This window comes from the organism of the source record quoted next, unplaced genomic scaffold (assembly GCF_019419815.1).
Source record: "Pyrus x bretschneideri cultivar Hongxiangsu unplaced genomic scaffold, Pyrus_bretschneideri_v1 Contig201, whole genome shotgun sequence".
NCBI classification, from domain to species: Eukaryota; Viridiplantae; Streptophyta; class Magnoliopsida; order Rosales; family Rosaceae; genus Pyrus; species Pyrus x bretschneideri.
The window spans coordinates 144,588-160,986 of NW_025999504.1; the positions used below are offsets into that span (position 1 = coordinate 144,588).

The following is a 16,399-nucleotide window of genomic DNA, read 5'->3' on the forward strand; positions in this document are numbered from 1 at the left end:
GTCTAAAAAAAAAAAATGAAGGTCGACATATATAGGGAATTCAATAGCAAGTGGTGATACTGTTCTTTTACCGTTGTCGACAAACATTTTGATCCCGCAAATCCGGCTTTTTGAAATAGGGACGACTCTTCGATCTTTGAACGCGCCTCTTCGATTTCTGAGCAATCGCCCCTTCGATTTCTGAGCGATGCCCTTCACTTTCTGAACGACACGTAGTAGTGCGGATGCGGCTCTGTCTGAGATCTTTTGACAAGTGGCACGCGTTTTCTGCAAAGCCGGGAGCTTTCGGCTCTGTCACCCACGTTTGTCGGCTAAAGTGTGCAACTGATTTCTCGCCTTCCATGCGTCTTCTGAAAAGCTGGGATTGCGTCTGACGAACTGGCGATCTTTACGTCTGAATCGGTGAACGCCTCTCCTTTAATAGAGGTGATCGATCGCCTCTATCTGCACACTTTGAAGACTTCCCAAAAATCATCTTCGGCCCGTCGAGATTTCACTCCACCCAACCCTTCTCTTTTAACTTTGTGAAAAATGGCTAGCTCATCCAACCCATCGAACCTTTGCTTAGATTTGAGTCTGAGCAATGATCCAGTTGCGCCTCATCAGGGTAAGGTATGGTGCCCGTCTTTCTTATCTTTTCATGGCCCTCTTACAGATGAGGACTCTGTGATGACGGATCCAACAACGGCTACGATAGTGGCTCGGAATCTCCTCACTCCCAAAGATAGTCAGCTGCTTTATGGACGTTCCGATGAGTTGGCCGTTCAAGAGTCCTTGGCTCTTAGCGTTCAGTGCGCTGGCTCTGTGTCCAACATGGGCCAACGCCTTCTTGCTCGCTCCCGTCAGGTTGAATCCTTGATGGCGGAGGTGGAGAGTCTTAAGCAGGAGATCAAACAGCTTAAGTATGAGAACCGAAGTTTGCACGTGCTTGCCAACAATTACTCGACAGGCATGAAGAGGAAGCTTGATGAGCTTGATGACCGTCAACGGTTTGCAGCTTTCTTCTAGAGGCACCTCTTTCCTGGGTCATCCAGCGTTCCACCAAGGTTTGGGGCCTTGAATGATCTATCTTCGGTGCCTCCCGCTTCGATGCCTTCCGCTCCGATGCCTCTTGCTCCGATACCTCCTGTTCCGAGAGTGTTGCCACGTAGTGGGGCCTCAAGTACACAACCTTTGTGAAGACTCCATCTTTCTGCCATTTTTTTTTTTTTTTTTTTTTTTTTTTTTTTTTTGTTTTTTGTAATCACTCGGAAATTAATAAACAAGCTTTATTCACTGTATTGGGTTGCCTCCCAAGTAGCGCTTTCTTTTACGTCTTGCAGCCGGACGAAGAATCCATTTACTCCAAATTGGAGCCTACGGTACCTAAGGAGGTGTCATCCACGGTGTGCTCGACAAAGTTCTCATAATAGGCCTTCAAACGATGCCCGTTCACCTTAAACTCTTGACCTATTTTGAAGCTACGAACTTGGACTGCACCATGAGGAAAAACGTTAGTAATAACAAAGGGTCCAATCCAACGTGAACGTAACTTACCCGGAAATAGACGAAGACGAGAATTAAACAACAACACTTTCTGTCCAACAGAGAAGGACTTGGTGCGAATCATCTTATCATGAAAGGCCTTCGTCTTTTCCTTGTAAAGGCGAGCATTCTCATAAGCTTCATTCCGTATCTCCTCAAGTTCATTCAATTGAAGCTTACGATGAATTCCCGCTGCATCCACATCCATGTTGAACTTCCTCACGACCCAATGAGCCTTGTGCTCCAACTCCACAGGTAAGTGACATGGCTTGCCATAAACAAGCCGAAAGGGGGACATTCCTATGGGTGTTTTGTAGGCGGTCCTATAAGCCCACAATGCATCTTCTAGCCTTAAGCTCCAATCTTTTCTTGTTGGACCCACTGTCTTCTCAAGAATCTGTTTTATCTCCCGATTCGACACCTCGGCTTGCCCGCTTGTTTGAGGATGATAGGGTGTGGACACCCTATGTGTAACGCTGTACTTCTTGAGCAAGGCCTCAATTGTACGATTACAGAAATGTGAGCCTCCATCACTTATAAGAACTCGAGGCATTCCGAACCTAGCAAAAATGTTAGACTTCACAAAATCTGCAACTACCTTGGAATCGTTAGTACGGGTGGCTTTTGCTTCCACCCATTTGGAAACATAATCCACCGCCAACAAGATATAGAGAAAACCATGTGATGAAGGAAAAGGACCCATAAAATCAATGCCCCACACATCAAATATTTCAACAGAAAGTATAGGGGTTTGTGGCATTTGATCCTTAGCATTTATATTACCCATTCTTTGACACCGATCACATGTAAGGCAAAACGTCCTAGCATCCCTAAAGATGGTTGGCCAATAAAACCCACATTCTAAGACTTTAAGGGCAGTACGTTGGGTGCCAAAATGTCCCCCACATGCATATGAATGACAAAATGTTAAAATAGATTGAAACTCAGATTCATTCACACAACGTCGGACAATCTGATCGGGACAAAATTTCCAAAGGTATGGGTCATCCCAAACATAAAACCTAGCATCCTTTCTAAGCTTATCACATTGATTCCTATTAAGTGTGCTAGGGGTATGTTTAGACACCAAAAAGTTCACCAAATCTGCGTACCAAGGCTCACTTACCTGGATAGACATTAATTGTTCATCGGGAAAGGTTTCAGAAATTGGCATTGCTTCCTCATGCACCATTCGGCTTAGGTGGTCAGCCACCACATTCTCCACGCCCTTCTTATCTCGAATCTCAATGTCAAACTCTTGTAGAAGCAACATCCATCGAATCAATCTAGGCTTGGCCTCCTTTTTCGTGAGCAAATATTTGAGAGCTGCATGATCAGTAAAAATAACAACTTTAGTACCAAGTAAGTAAGATCGGAACTTATCTAATGCAAAAACCACAGCAAGTAATTCTTTCTCAGTGGTTGAATAATTTAATTGAGCATCATTTAGTGTCCTAGAAGCATAATAGATAACGTGGGGTTGCTTGTTCTTTCGCTGTCCCAAAACAGCACCAATGGCATAGTCCGACGAATCACACATTAACTCGAATGGAAGGCTCCAATCTGGAGGTGTGATAATAGGAGCCGAAGTGAGAGCTTCCTTCAAGTGCTTGAATGCCGTGGAGCATGCTTCATCAAACTCGAAAACCACCTCTTTTTGAAGCAACCGGCATAGTGGCTGTGCAATCTTGGAGAAATCCTTAATGAAACGCCTATAAAAACCTGCATGGCCAAGAAACGAACGAACCTCTCTAACCGAAGTTGGAGAGGGTAAGTGGCGAACAAGGTCTACCTTAGATTTATCTACTTCAATGCCTTTTTCAGAAATGATATGGCCTAGAACAATACCTTGCTTAACCATGAAGTGGCATTTTTCCCAATTAAGTACAAGATTCGTTTCAACACAACGTTTCAAGATTAAAGTCAGATTATTCAAGCAATGATCAAATGAATTGCCAAACACGCTAAAATCATCCATGAATATCTCAATAATCTTCTCCACATAATCAGAGAATATACTCACCATGCATCGTTGAAACGTTGCCGGAGCATTGCACAAGCCAAATGGCATGCGTCTATATGCAAAAGTGCCAAAGGGGCACGTAAATGTTGTCTTCTCTTGGTCCTCCGGAGCGATCACAATCTGGTTATATCCGGAATATCCATCAAGAAAGCAATAAAATTCATAACCGGCTAACCTTTCCAACATTTGGTCGAGGAATGGTAATGGAAAGTGATCCTTCCTTGTCATGGCATTTAACTTCCTGTAATCAATGCAAACACGCCAACCAGTCACAACACGAGTGGGGACAAGCTCTTGTTCTTCATTCTTCACCACTGTGACGCCAGACTTCTTTGGAATAACCTGCACAGGTGACACCCAACGACTATCAGAAATAGGATATATAACACCACAATCAAGTAATTTTATAACCTCCTTTTTCACTACTTCCATCATAGGTGGATTAAGGCGACGTTGAGCTTCACGAGATGGCTTGGCTTCCTCCTCCAAAAGGATGCGATGCATGCACGTGGTGGGACTAATGCCTTTGATATCCGCCAAAGTCCATCCAATGGCAGATTTGTGCTCTTTTAACACCCTTATCAACTTGTCTTCTTCTTGAGCCGTGATTAAGTTTGAAATGATGACGGGTAGCGTTTGATCTTGGCCTAAGAACACATACTTCAAGTGACTAGGTAATGGCTTTAACTCAAGTGTAGGTGGCTGCACAGTTGATGGAAGTAACTTGTTAGTCAAAACCGAATCTAAAAGTGAGATTGGAGACTTACCAGAGTGGAAGGGCAATGACTCGAGGGCAGCGACCATTTCAAGTACTTCATCACAAGGGGGCACGGCAATATGGTCAGATTGCATGCCGTGGGTTGCCAAGACTCCCTCACACTTATTTCTTGTTCCTATGCCGTGGACTAAGGCTACCTCAAGTGCATCTTCGTTCATTTGATCCAAATGCACCTGTACCAAAGAATCAACAATATCAATAGCAAAACAAGAATGGTCCTCAATTGGATGTTTAATGGTTTCAGAAAGATTAAAATGAATAATGTCCCCATCAAACTCCATGGTCAATGTTCCCGTATACACATCAATCTTTGTTCTTGCTGTTTTCATGAAGGGACGGCCTAGCAAGATTGGCAATGATGGAGCATGGCTTGAATCCTCCATGTCTAAAACATAGAAATCTGCGGGGAAAATAAGGTGATTGACCTGCACTAAAACATCCTCAAGGACTCCCTTGGGATAAGCGTTAGAACGATCGGCCAATTGAATTATAACGCCATCTTGTTTTAACTCACCAAGGTTCATTGATGCATAAATGGAATAAGGCATGACATTTATGGATGCACCTAAATCAAGCATGGCATGTTCAAAACGATTATGTCCAATCAAACAAGGAATCGTGAAACTACCGGGGTCTTTGCACTTGGTAGGTAGTTTACGTTGCAAAACAGCGGACACATTCTCGCTTACCTTCACTACCTCTTTGTTTGCCCTTCTTCTCTTTGTATTGCATAGGTCCTTGAGGAATTTAGCATACTTTGGAACCTGTTTGATTGCATCAAGAAGCGGTATGTTCACTTGCACCTTCCGGAACGTTTCAAGAATGTCCTTCTCGCTTTCTTCCTTTTTTTCTTGCATGAACCTGCGAGGAAAAGGTACATTGGGTAGATTAGGACGTGAAGTACATGAATTTGAACTTAAATTACCTGATTTGGCCGAGTTAGGGTGATTGGGGGCCTGCGGCATTGGGTTTTTCACTCTTTCCGTGGGTGAGCTAGACACTTCCTTAGGTTGTGTCGTCTCTTCATCTACTTCCTGGGCAGATTTGGGATTGTTTGGCTCGGTCCCAACTTCTTTTCCACCCCTTAGGGTGATGGCCTTGGCGGATTCGAATCCTCCCTTTGGATTGACTGTGGTTGAGCTAGGAAGCTTTCCTTTATCTCTAATATGTCCAAGGAACTCAGAAATCTGCCCTATTTGTTTCTTCATATCCATCATCTCCTTCTCGTTATTTTCTATCCGGTTGTTTTGATTTTGCAACCCCTGCGAAATAGAGGTTAGTAATTGCATAGCTTGATTACTTTCCAAGGATGTACCTGAATGAGATGATGTCGAAGGTTGTTGGGATTGTTGGGGTGCATACGGCTTGGAATAAAAACCAGGGGGGTTTGGCCTAAATCCTCCTTGTTGGGCAGCTTGTTGTGGCTCCCTCCATTTGAAGTTTGGATGGTCCCTCCATCCGGCATTGTAAGTGTTCGAGTATGGGTTGTGTTGATTTTGTCCTTGGAAACCAATTGCATTGGCAGATTCCCACCCACCATTCTCGATTAGTTGAGGGCACTTGTCGGATGGATGCCCTTGAATTGAGCACACGCCACAAACTTGGTGTTCTTGTGCTTTTGGACCAATCACAAACTGAGAAACAAGAGAAGTAAGATTAGCAAGTTGTGATTGAATTTCAGAAATAGCACTCACCTCATTTACACTTTGTTGCCGTGGGGCTTCCCTTTGGCCCACTCCTTCATATTGTTGAGCGTTGAGCGCTCGGTTGGGTATGAGAATCTTGGCATCCCTTGGTGTTTTGTCCACCAATGCTCCTCCTGCTGAGGCATCAAGCATTTGACGTTCGATAGGAAGGAGGCCCTCATAGAAATATTGAAGGAGAAGTTCCTCCTTCATTTGATGTTGAGGACATGAAGCTACAAGGCCCTTGAAGCGCTCATGATAAGCCGGGAATGTCTCACCATGATTCTGTTGAATACCACTAATTTTCTTCCTGATAGGAGCATATTCATGCGACTTAATTAGCTTGTTCTCGTGCATTTATGTTGTGTTTACTTATCTATTTCAGTGTTTAAGGCCACTTTTGTATATTTTCAGATTATAAGGCCAAAGTGTGCAAGAAGATGCAAATTGGAGCCTTTTGGAGCGAAAGAGGAATGAATGAGTTGAAGACGTGAAGAAACGACGAATTCCTACTCCAACGATGAATTCTTACCAAAACGAGGAATCCTACTCAAACAAGCCACAATAATCTTGCAGCCGCACCCATCAACCATTCACCCTAATCTAATCCGCATTCACTCTTTTTCCCATTTCAATATTTTGCAGCCACCATATCCCATTTTTTATTACAACCTAATTATCCCATTCATTCATTTGTTTTATATTCAACCGCATATCCTATCATCTCATTCTTTATTCAGCCATATTTTCCCATATTTTCCATTCAAACCGTGCATTGCTAATATCCCATTTATATACCCTAAACCGTGTATTCTAACTCCATAACACTAAGCATCCATATCCCATTATTCTAACTCCATAACACTAAGCATCCATAGCCCATTATTCCATTTTTAATCATCCACTTTCCACTAACCCCATTAATTCCACCACCATAACCTAATTCACCATATTGCCGCACTTCCCTTTATTATCCCACCCAAAACCATGCATTCCACTAACCTATAACAAATCAGCCACTAACCCTAATGATTCATCCACCATTCCACCTAATTGTCCACTTCCCATTATAAAATCCTTCAAAAACCGTGCAGCACTTGAATAATGATATATATGCAGCCAATTCCCCATCAGCCGTGCCTTCTTTCAGACCTTATTCACTCAATAAGCCGTGCTTTTTCCCATCAATTTCAGCATTCCATAACCTAAAAACCGTGCAGCCATCTTCCATATACAATCCATCATACCAACCTTCCTCCATCACCTTACACACCTTCCTATACCACCAATCCTCCCTAAATCCATCCCCAACCCAAAATAACATCCAAATCATCCATTTAACCAATCTGCCGCAGAAGGAGAAGAGGAAAGAGGAGCTTCGACGCACACCAATTCACGTGGATTCGTTGGGCGTTCTAGGTGTAATCCATCCTTTGTTCTTTATGTTTAAATTCAATTTTATTTTTCTTGTTGCGAACATGAGAGGCTAAATCCCCCTAGTTAGCTAGGGGGTGATTCGAAACCATGGTTATACTTGCAATATGAATTGATTACTTTTGGTTGGGATTTCATGAATGTTGGATTCAATTTGTTTAACCGTTTGATTGATAACTTATTTATGAATGTTTATTAAGAATGCGCGCTTAATTTTCATGCATAAATATGACGCTAGAATATAAGTGAATTTCACCTAATCGTTATGAACTTATATTCACAAGTAGTGGAGGTTGCTTATAAACAATCGCGTTAAATGAATTCTTGGCACGAGTATCATGCTTTTCATAGTTACAAATGCCTTGTCGATGCTTATAATTTCCAAAGAACGTAATGATTCTAACTTGTATCTTTATCATGCTGTTCATATAGAGAACTTGTTAGGAATAATTTGTTTGCGATGCATATTCATCCAATTCAATGATTCTAGGGAAATTTGAAGGTTAATTTAAGCGGACCTAATTAACTTGGAGTGTCGAGTTCCATAATTTATCGAAAGACCAACTGAGAATCAATTTTGTATGCAAGTATAACATGTGTGGAGATGAACCCCTTGGCTATTCCATCATCCATATTTTCATCTCATTCATATTTACGTTTTGCCTTTAATTACAATTTGTCCATTTAATTTAATATTGTCCAAACACAATCCCCCCTTTACTTTATTGTCAAATTAGTTAGAAATCAATTTAGTTTAGTGTTTTATATTGTTTTTACGTTTTTGAGTCAAAAATCCAAGTGATTAACAATCCCTCCTAATCCCCGGTCCAGAAAGATCCCTACTTATACTTATACTACAATTGACAAAAAGAGGGTTTAATTTGTGTGCGTATAAATCTCGCATCACTTTCGTAGGAGAATCACTCTCGAAGTAGGGAAGAATTTCTCCAAGAAAGCACGCTTCATACTCTCCCACGAAGTCACAGTTCCCGGGGCTAGTTCATAGAGCCAATCTTTGGCCTTGTCCATAAGTGAAAAGGGAAAGGCCTTCATCTTCAATATACTCCCATCCATAGTGACGGGGGTCATGCTCGAACAAACCACCTCGAACTCCTTCAAGTGTTTGTTGGGGTCTTCCATAGACAAGCCATGGAACTTCGGAATATGGTGTAACAAACTGGATTTGAGTTCAAACACCTCAGTCGTCCCCTCTGCAGCCGTGGGGTATTGGATACAAAGAGGCAATGCATTATCCAAACCCGAGGCCGAAAGCTCCTTGATGGTTCTATTATCTGCTACCATGGCTTGTTCTTCTTCAAAAATCTGATCAGTGGGCTTTTCTTCTACACCTACTTCGTCCTCTTCAAGCCCAGGTTGTGGTGGCTCTTGTTGACTCCTCGTTCTCCTCAAAGTGCGTTCAAAATCACCGTCAAAGTCGGAGATGTTCTCTATAATAGGCCGAGAGCTACGAGTCATACACAGTACCTGAAAAACAAGAAAACAAACAAACTAAGAATCTGAAATAAGAATGCACGAAAAACAAAAAAAAAAAAAAAAAATAAACATAAAGACAAAGGATTAGCAAAGTTGCTAATCCCCGGCAACGGCGCCAAAATTTGATGCGAGATTTACTTGACACTCAAATTAAACCCTCTTTTGACAATTGTAGTAGAATGGATAAGTGAGGGATCGTTCTAGACCGGGGATTAGGAGGGCTTGCTAAAACCTTCTAAATTGACTTAAGAACGTAAAAACAATATAAAACACTAAACTAGACTCAAAGAATGCAAAACTAAAATTTAAAACATTAAGACAAACCAAAAGACTCAAAACTAATTTTGGACGAATTTAAGATTATGGCTTGATTCAAAATACTTTAAAACATAAACTAAACAGATTCTAAGCACTAAAGAACAAGAAAGTAAAAGGGGGGGGGAAAAAGTTTTGATTTGACGAAAATTGAAATAACAAAACAAAGTAACAGACTAAGCGGAATGTAAATATGAATTTGTGATGGAATGAATGGAATGAAGGCTAGCTAAGGGGTTCTTCTCCACACATGTTATACTTGCATACGAGATTGATTCTCAGTTGGTCTTTCGATAAATTATGAAACTCAACACTCCGGATTAATTAGGTCTGCTTAAATTAACCGTCAAGTTTTCCTTAAGTTAATGAATTGGATGGGTTTGCGCAACGCAATTCACAACATTCTCCAAAAGTCCTTTACGTGAACAGCACAATAAAGATACAATCAAAGATCATTAAGCATTATGAAAACTATAAGTGTTGACGAGACATTCGTTACTATGATGAGCATGAAACTCATGCCAAGAATTCATTTAACGCAATTGTTTATAAGCAACCTCCACTACTTGTGAATATAAGTTCATAACGATTAGGTGAAATTCACTTATATTCTAGCGTCATATTTATGCATGAAAATTAAGCGCGCATTCTTAATAAACATTCATAAATAAGTTATCAATCAAACGGTTAAACAAATTGAATCCACAACTTATGAAATTCCAACGAAAGTTAATCAATTCATATTGCAAATATAAACATAGTTTCGAATCACCCCCTAGCTAAAGGGGGTTTAGTTCCTCATAACTTTGAAATCAAAGAAACACCTAAACATTCCAACAACTCAAAACTTGAATTGTATGAACGTTTAAGCACTCTTCTCTTCCATTCCTTATACGTACAAAACAAAGAGAATTAAAATGAAACTTTGAAATCAAATAAACACCTAAACATTCCAACAACTCAAAACTTGAATTGTATGAACGTTTAGGCACTCTTCTCTTCCTCGTTGTTGTAGCACAAGGTTTAAGGATAGGTTGTGTGATGGTATGAAGTGTTTTTGAGGGATGGGAAGTGGTTGGATAGTGGCTGCAATGGAGGAGAAAAACTGCACAGAAATGGAAGGGGAAGTGTTTGTGTATTGCAATGGAAAATGAGATGATTTGGTGAATGGAATGCAAGGGTATTTATAGGAGGAGTGGAGATGTGAATGGATGTTTGTTTAATGTGTTTGTGGCTGCAATGATGAAGAGTTAGAGCTGGAAATGAATGGGCAGCTGGAAAGGTAATGAAATGCACGGCAATGAGTGTGAATGCATGCTGTTTTGTGTGTGAATGCATGTTGGAATTGTATAAGGAAGCTAGAAAGGTAATGAAATGTACGGCACAAAATGGTTGTTGGTGTGTGAATGCATTTGTTAAATGATTTAAAGTGTAAGTGGGTGAATATGTAGCTGAAAATGCATGTGAATGCATGCTGAAATTGTAGGGAACTCACGGCAAGGAATTGTTGTTGGTGTGTGAATGCATGTGTGTTAGGTGTAAATGTGTGTGAATACATGTGTGTTAGGTGTAAATGTGTGTGAATGCATGTGTGTTAGGTGGAATGAAGGGGAAGTCACGGCATTTACTCATTGTTTGTGTAAATGTGTGTGAATGCATGTGTGAGAATGTGATGAAAATGCATGTGATGCATGTCAAAGGGCTTTGTTTATGTGTTGGCATGGGAATTTCTGGTTCTAAGGCTTTGTTTGATTGGGCTAGGCCCTTTGTTTTATGTTCTAAAGTGCACACAAAGCTTCAATTTTGTCCAACACTTTGGCTCCAAGCATAAGCTATCCATTCTTGGCCCAAAAATGCTCCAAAAGGCTCCAAAATGCACTTCTTTGCTCCTTTAGCCCTTAGAACCTGAAATTATACGAAAATGATTTAAAACACTTAAAGAACTAAGAAACAACAACATAAATGCACGAAAACAAGCTAAGTAAGTCGCCTAAATATGCTCCTATCAAACCTCTACACGATGTCATTACCGAAGTCAACCTTCCAGAAACTTGTTCGAGTAATTGGTATGCCTAACTATTCATAAGTATTGCTTGTAGTTCTCATTTGGAAGTTTTATCAAACTCAGGGGGAATGTCCAGAAGTATATTCACTTGATCTTAATGTATTCTTTTTCCCTACGATTAGGAGCATTTTTCCCACTGGATTTGTGCTACCTAACTAGGTTCTGGTGAGACACCCATCTTGGGCTGATCATACCCTTGTGAGCTCTTCTACTTGCATTCATAAGATGTATAGTTTTGACTTAATGCAACTTCTCACTTTTCTCCTTAGCCTATGGGTTTTTCTCCCACCTTTGTGAGTTTTACCTTTTATGCATTCTTCCGTTGATTTGAGACTCGTATTCGCTCATTGTGCCGACAATTTCATCAATTGTACTTACTTCATCGCTAAAGACCTGATGCGCCATTTAGTTGAGTATTTACACACTCAAGGGGGAGTGTTGCGGTCTTATTAGATTAGGAATGTGATTGTGTAAATCTTAGTGTATCTAGGGATATCTTTGAATATTCCTCTTAGTAGTTAATATCCTATTAGAGTTGTAATCCTAAAAGGGTAAGGAATTAGCCTTCCTTACTACTGTAAATAAAGGCATAATGGGGTGGAATAGAACACACCTCACAATTACGCATCTCTTTTTTCTCTCTCTATGCTGCACTTTCTCTCTCTTTCTAGCCTCCATAATTGTTCACTAAATTATGTCTACAACATTTCCCACTTATTTTAATTTTTTTGGTGGAATAAAAAGATAAACAAAATGTTTAGGAATTAAATTGTATTGAAGAAGTAATTAATGTAGGATGATAATTAGTTGCATGAAATAAAGGAGATAGGAAAGGGATCATCTCGGGATCTCTTCCACCAAATCCACCAAATCAAGGGATCTGGACCCTTAAAATTTGATTCAACGGCTAAAATTATTATATCTTTTAAAGGGGACCCCTATTTATAGCCGTTGAATCAAATTTCAAGGACCCGGATCTTTTGATATGGTGGATTTGATGGAAGGGATCCGAAAGGGATCCCTTCTCAAGGAGTTAAACACTCAATTAAATTCTTATTTATAATAAAATAATCTAAAATGGTGATGTGGAAATAACTCAAGACTTCGATAAAAAGTTTAAAAGACAGTTTTTACCAAGAAAATGTCACGATTAAGAATTAGAACCTAACTTTTCCTATTATTTATTTATTTTTGCATAACTTTCCTTGTTGACGAAGTCAACTTGACCACTACTAGCTGACAAACGACTATCTGTCATTGCCATTTGTTTCTATCTCAGAGTCCTCATTGACCGCATTGACCAAATTTGTTATCCCATATGTCACATGGATCCATCAGAAATAAGTAGTTGGGGACGAAATTATGTTTAGCTGGTGCGGCCCGCAGCGTCAAATATTGAAATTATGAACGGGTCATCGTCGACTTGCGAATGCGTGTCTTCATTTTCTAGCACGGAAACGACGAGGATTTTTACTTTTTCTTTCCTTCAAGTCTTGCATTCACATTTCATAATCGAAAACTCGTGATTTGACCTCCTACTTGGTAGCATCTTATTGGTCACGTTTCTCTTCTTTTGCTTTTTGGTTTTGTTGTCGGTAGAAGTGAAACTTGAGTTACGAAAAATCAGACACTTAATTGCTAACAGGAGAATAAGTACTCGTAATTGCTTTCGTGATAAGCCTTTTGCATTCATTATTCCAATAAAGAATGTGAGTGGTTTTGATTAAAAAAAAATGTGGGTGACAATGTCATCACATCTTTTGACAATAGAAGTTGCATCAGGACTAAAATGTACATCAACTTGCCCCAAATCAAAGAATAATCACCTCATAATCTATTTCGGTTATCACAGATAAAAAATGTGCATCAACTCCAGCATATCATGTTGCACCACTATTCTCGAAAGTGGGTAAATATGAGACTAAGTTATGAAATAAAAGTTATTAAGTAAAGGTTATGAGTGGTTATGTTTCAGTTTACGAGAGTTAAACTTAAGTCGAACGAAATTGAACTACACATTTGTGGATCACTTTTGCACGTTGGTTATCAATTGTTATATCTGAAAGAAGTTAAGGTTCCATCATAAAACCAATTAGCAATATAGGGAGTAGTCTAATCTCATATAAGCTCATGCAAGATCTCTTCTCTCATCAATGTGAGATTCATTTTCAACATGCTCCTTCACGTGTGGCGAATTTTCAAGACTAACATGTGGACAGCATAACAAAGTGGCGTTGAGAGCGTGTGGTCGTTTGGCTTCACACGCGGGCTAACGTTATTCTAATACCATGAAGAAAGTTGAAGTTCCACTATAAAACCAATTAGCAATATAATCGAAAAGTAGCTCAATCTCTTATAAATCTATTCAAAGTCCTTTATCTTATCGATGTAAGACTCATTCTCAACAATATCTTCGTAACCGTATGCAATATTTTATCAATTTTGAAGATTACAAGCAATTGCGTTGAAAAAAAAAAAAAAAAAAAAAACTCTTAAGAAATCCCTTCTAGTAACACAATGGCGCGTCCGTTTTTTGGGATAATCTTTTACTTGTCCTCAAACCATAAAGCTGAATAAGTGACAACGGCTGTATATAAGCCTCACACGGCATTCGAAAAAAATAGTAAAGCCACCCATCTTCCCAATTTATTAGAGAGAGAGAGGAGAGGGAGAGAGATGGGCAGCTTTACCATTTCCAAGTTGGCGATGGCCACGGTGGTTGTGTTGTTAGGCATGGCAAGTTTGGTCGGACCGTCAGCCGGTCAAACGCCGCCTGCTTGTGCTCAGGACCTGGTGCCCTGCGGTGCCTACCTCAAGAACACAGCTCAGCCAGCTGCCAACTGCTGCACCGCCATCAAGCAGGCGGTGGCCACCCAGTTTACGTGTCTCTGCAACCTCTTTTTCACTCCCGGACTCCTTGAGACTTTTGGCGGCAACGCCACTTCCGGTCTCAGAATCGCCACCGCTTGCGGCGAATCAATGAATACCGCCAAATGCAAAGGTACTATTGCTCAGTTCGCCATTTGTTTAATTTGGATTTTCTCAACTCGCCCGTTTCAGATCTTGAACTAATATGTTTTTGTGGTTTGATTTTGGCAGCTGCCATAGGTGCTCCTACACCAGGATCCACACCTGGAACCCCTGGTACCAAACTTTTCTCTTTCATATTATCATAGTTACAAAAATTGTTTTATATCAATATTTAAATTTCAAAATTCAATTGGGTAATTTAAAATTCTGGTAGCAGAGATGGGATTTGTATTTAATCGCTAATAATCTTGTGTGTTTAAAACTGAGATCATAAACTGCTCTAAGGCATCCCTATACAACTAGGTCTGATGATCGGATCGGAATTTCTGAACGGATTCGGAAATATTAAATAAATTCCGATTCCTATCCAGTTTTTTTTTTTAAGATTTTGGAATTTCAGTTACGAATTTGAACCGGAGGAAATATTTAAGAATATTTTAACCCAAAATTAGTCGTAATCAGATATTGCTATCAAAGTTTCACCCCTGTCATACACCAACTAATTTTTCGATATGTTAATAGCGGTTTGAATTCAAAGTCAATGATAATTATGAGTGTTGAGAGAGAGTTTTTGTTTGGTCTGTCTCGGTTGCTAAGTTTGTTTTTTTTATTCAACAAGTATCGTTTATAACACTTAAATTTATAACTTTTTTCATCTAATGATAAATGTCATTAGATAACATAATTATTAGAGTAAGAATGTTATACATACAATTAAAATATAACTTTTTTCATCTAATGATAAATGTCATTAGATAACATAATCATTAGAGTAAGAATGTTATACATACAATTAAAATATCGTAAAAAATATTTATTTATATGACACGACTATACTTTTACTTCACATGCCACGGAAGATGGCATTATTTTGAAAGTTACTCTACCTAGCCCTGTTTTACAAACTTTTATGTTTTGTAATGAGTGGTGGCTGAGGTCTAACTCTAAGTGCACTTCACCTGGACGTGCCATGTGTTTCAGTGTAATTTGTTAACTTTTGTTGGTGCCTCCAAGTTTGACTGCCCTGTTGAAATTTCAGAAGCAAGAAAATATATGTATATATATTCTTAGTTTTTTTAACTTCTAATATTTTTAATGTCCATATGATGCCAGATTGACACGTGGAACTTAAAATTATGATTTTAAGTATTAAACTTGGACAAAAAACTTGATATATGAAATGTTAAAAATCCAAAAAACTTCAAAGTAATAAATTGATATTTAACCTTATATTTTTATTTTCCACATCTTTTGGAATGTTTCTTGGGCATCAATCAAGAGTCAAACGGTAATGTCATCATACCTTTTCATTGAGTTGAAAATAAAAAAATCTTATAAATTTTTAGCAGTTAGCCAAGTCGTAAATTTAATGTGAAATCTAGCATATGATGTTATAATATTGTGATTAATGTTTGTAGGAACACCGGGAAATGACGGTAGCGGTTCCGGCAAGGTTGAGTGGACTGGATTTTCTGCTCTGCTCTTATTATGGGCTTCTGTCATGTCATATTAGTCCTTGTTCATCAACTTATTTGAGTATATTACTCGGGGTCACGATGAATTCACAGATTTGGAGATGTGTTATTTGATTCGTGTCGCTTCAGATTAATTTTTTCGAATAGTATTTTACTTTTTTACCTTGGATCATATATGTTGGTCATTTTCTTACTCCTCTTACGTTGTCATTGTTTTTTTGTGGTGCTTTGAATCTTTGTAGACTTGGAAGAACTGGGGTGAGCATTGTTCTACTCTGACATTCATACACTGTTCTAAAAATTTCCGTCTAGCACCACAGCTGATCACCGCCTTGATTAATCACTAAGCGTCACCATCCCGATTAATCACTAGATGTTTGAAAATTAAGAAATGACGCCTATAATTGCTTAGGCACCCTCCATAACCAGCCTAGGTTGCAACTCTCATTTAGATAGAAAATAGATAAATTTTATTTTGCATTTTATTTATTTTTCATAAATTATAAAAGACTTGTTAAACACATAGATTGTCACATCCCGGCCCAGACCCCCATCACATCCCGAGCTCGACTCCAC

At 39.3% G+C, this 16,399-nt stretch overlaps 1 protein-coding gene across 1 annotated transcript; it reads left to right on the forward strand.

Annotated features, from left to right (window-relative positions):
* Nucleotides 1–13,959: 13,959 nt before the first annotated feature.
* Nucleotides 13,960–15,995, forward strand: LOC103945689 (non-specific lipid transfer protein GPI-anchored 7-like). The gene is made up of 3 exons (XM_009356288.3): nt 13,960–14,319; nt 14,418–14,462; nt 15,767–15,995. Exons 1-3 carry the CDS (start codon nt 13,995–13,997, stop codon nt 15,859–15,861), a joined length of 465 nt encoding a protein of 154 aa, XP_009354563.2. The 5' UTR covers nt 13,960–13,994; the 3' UTR covers nt 15,862–15,995.
* The last annotated feature ends 404 nt before the right edge of the window (nt 15,996–16,399 follow it).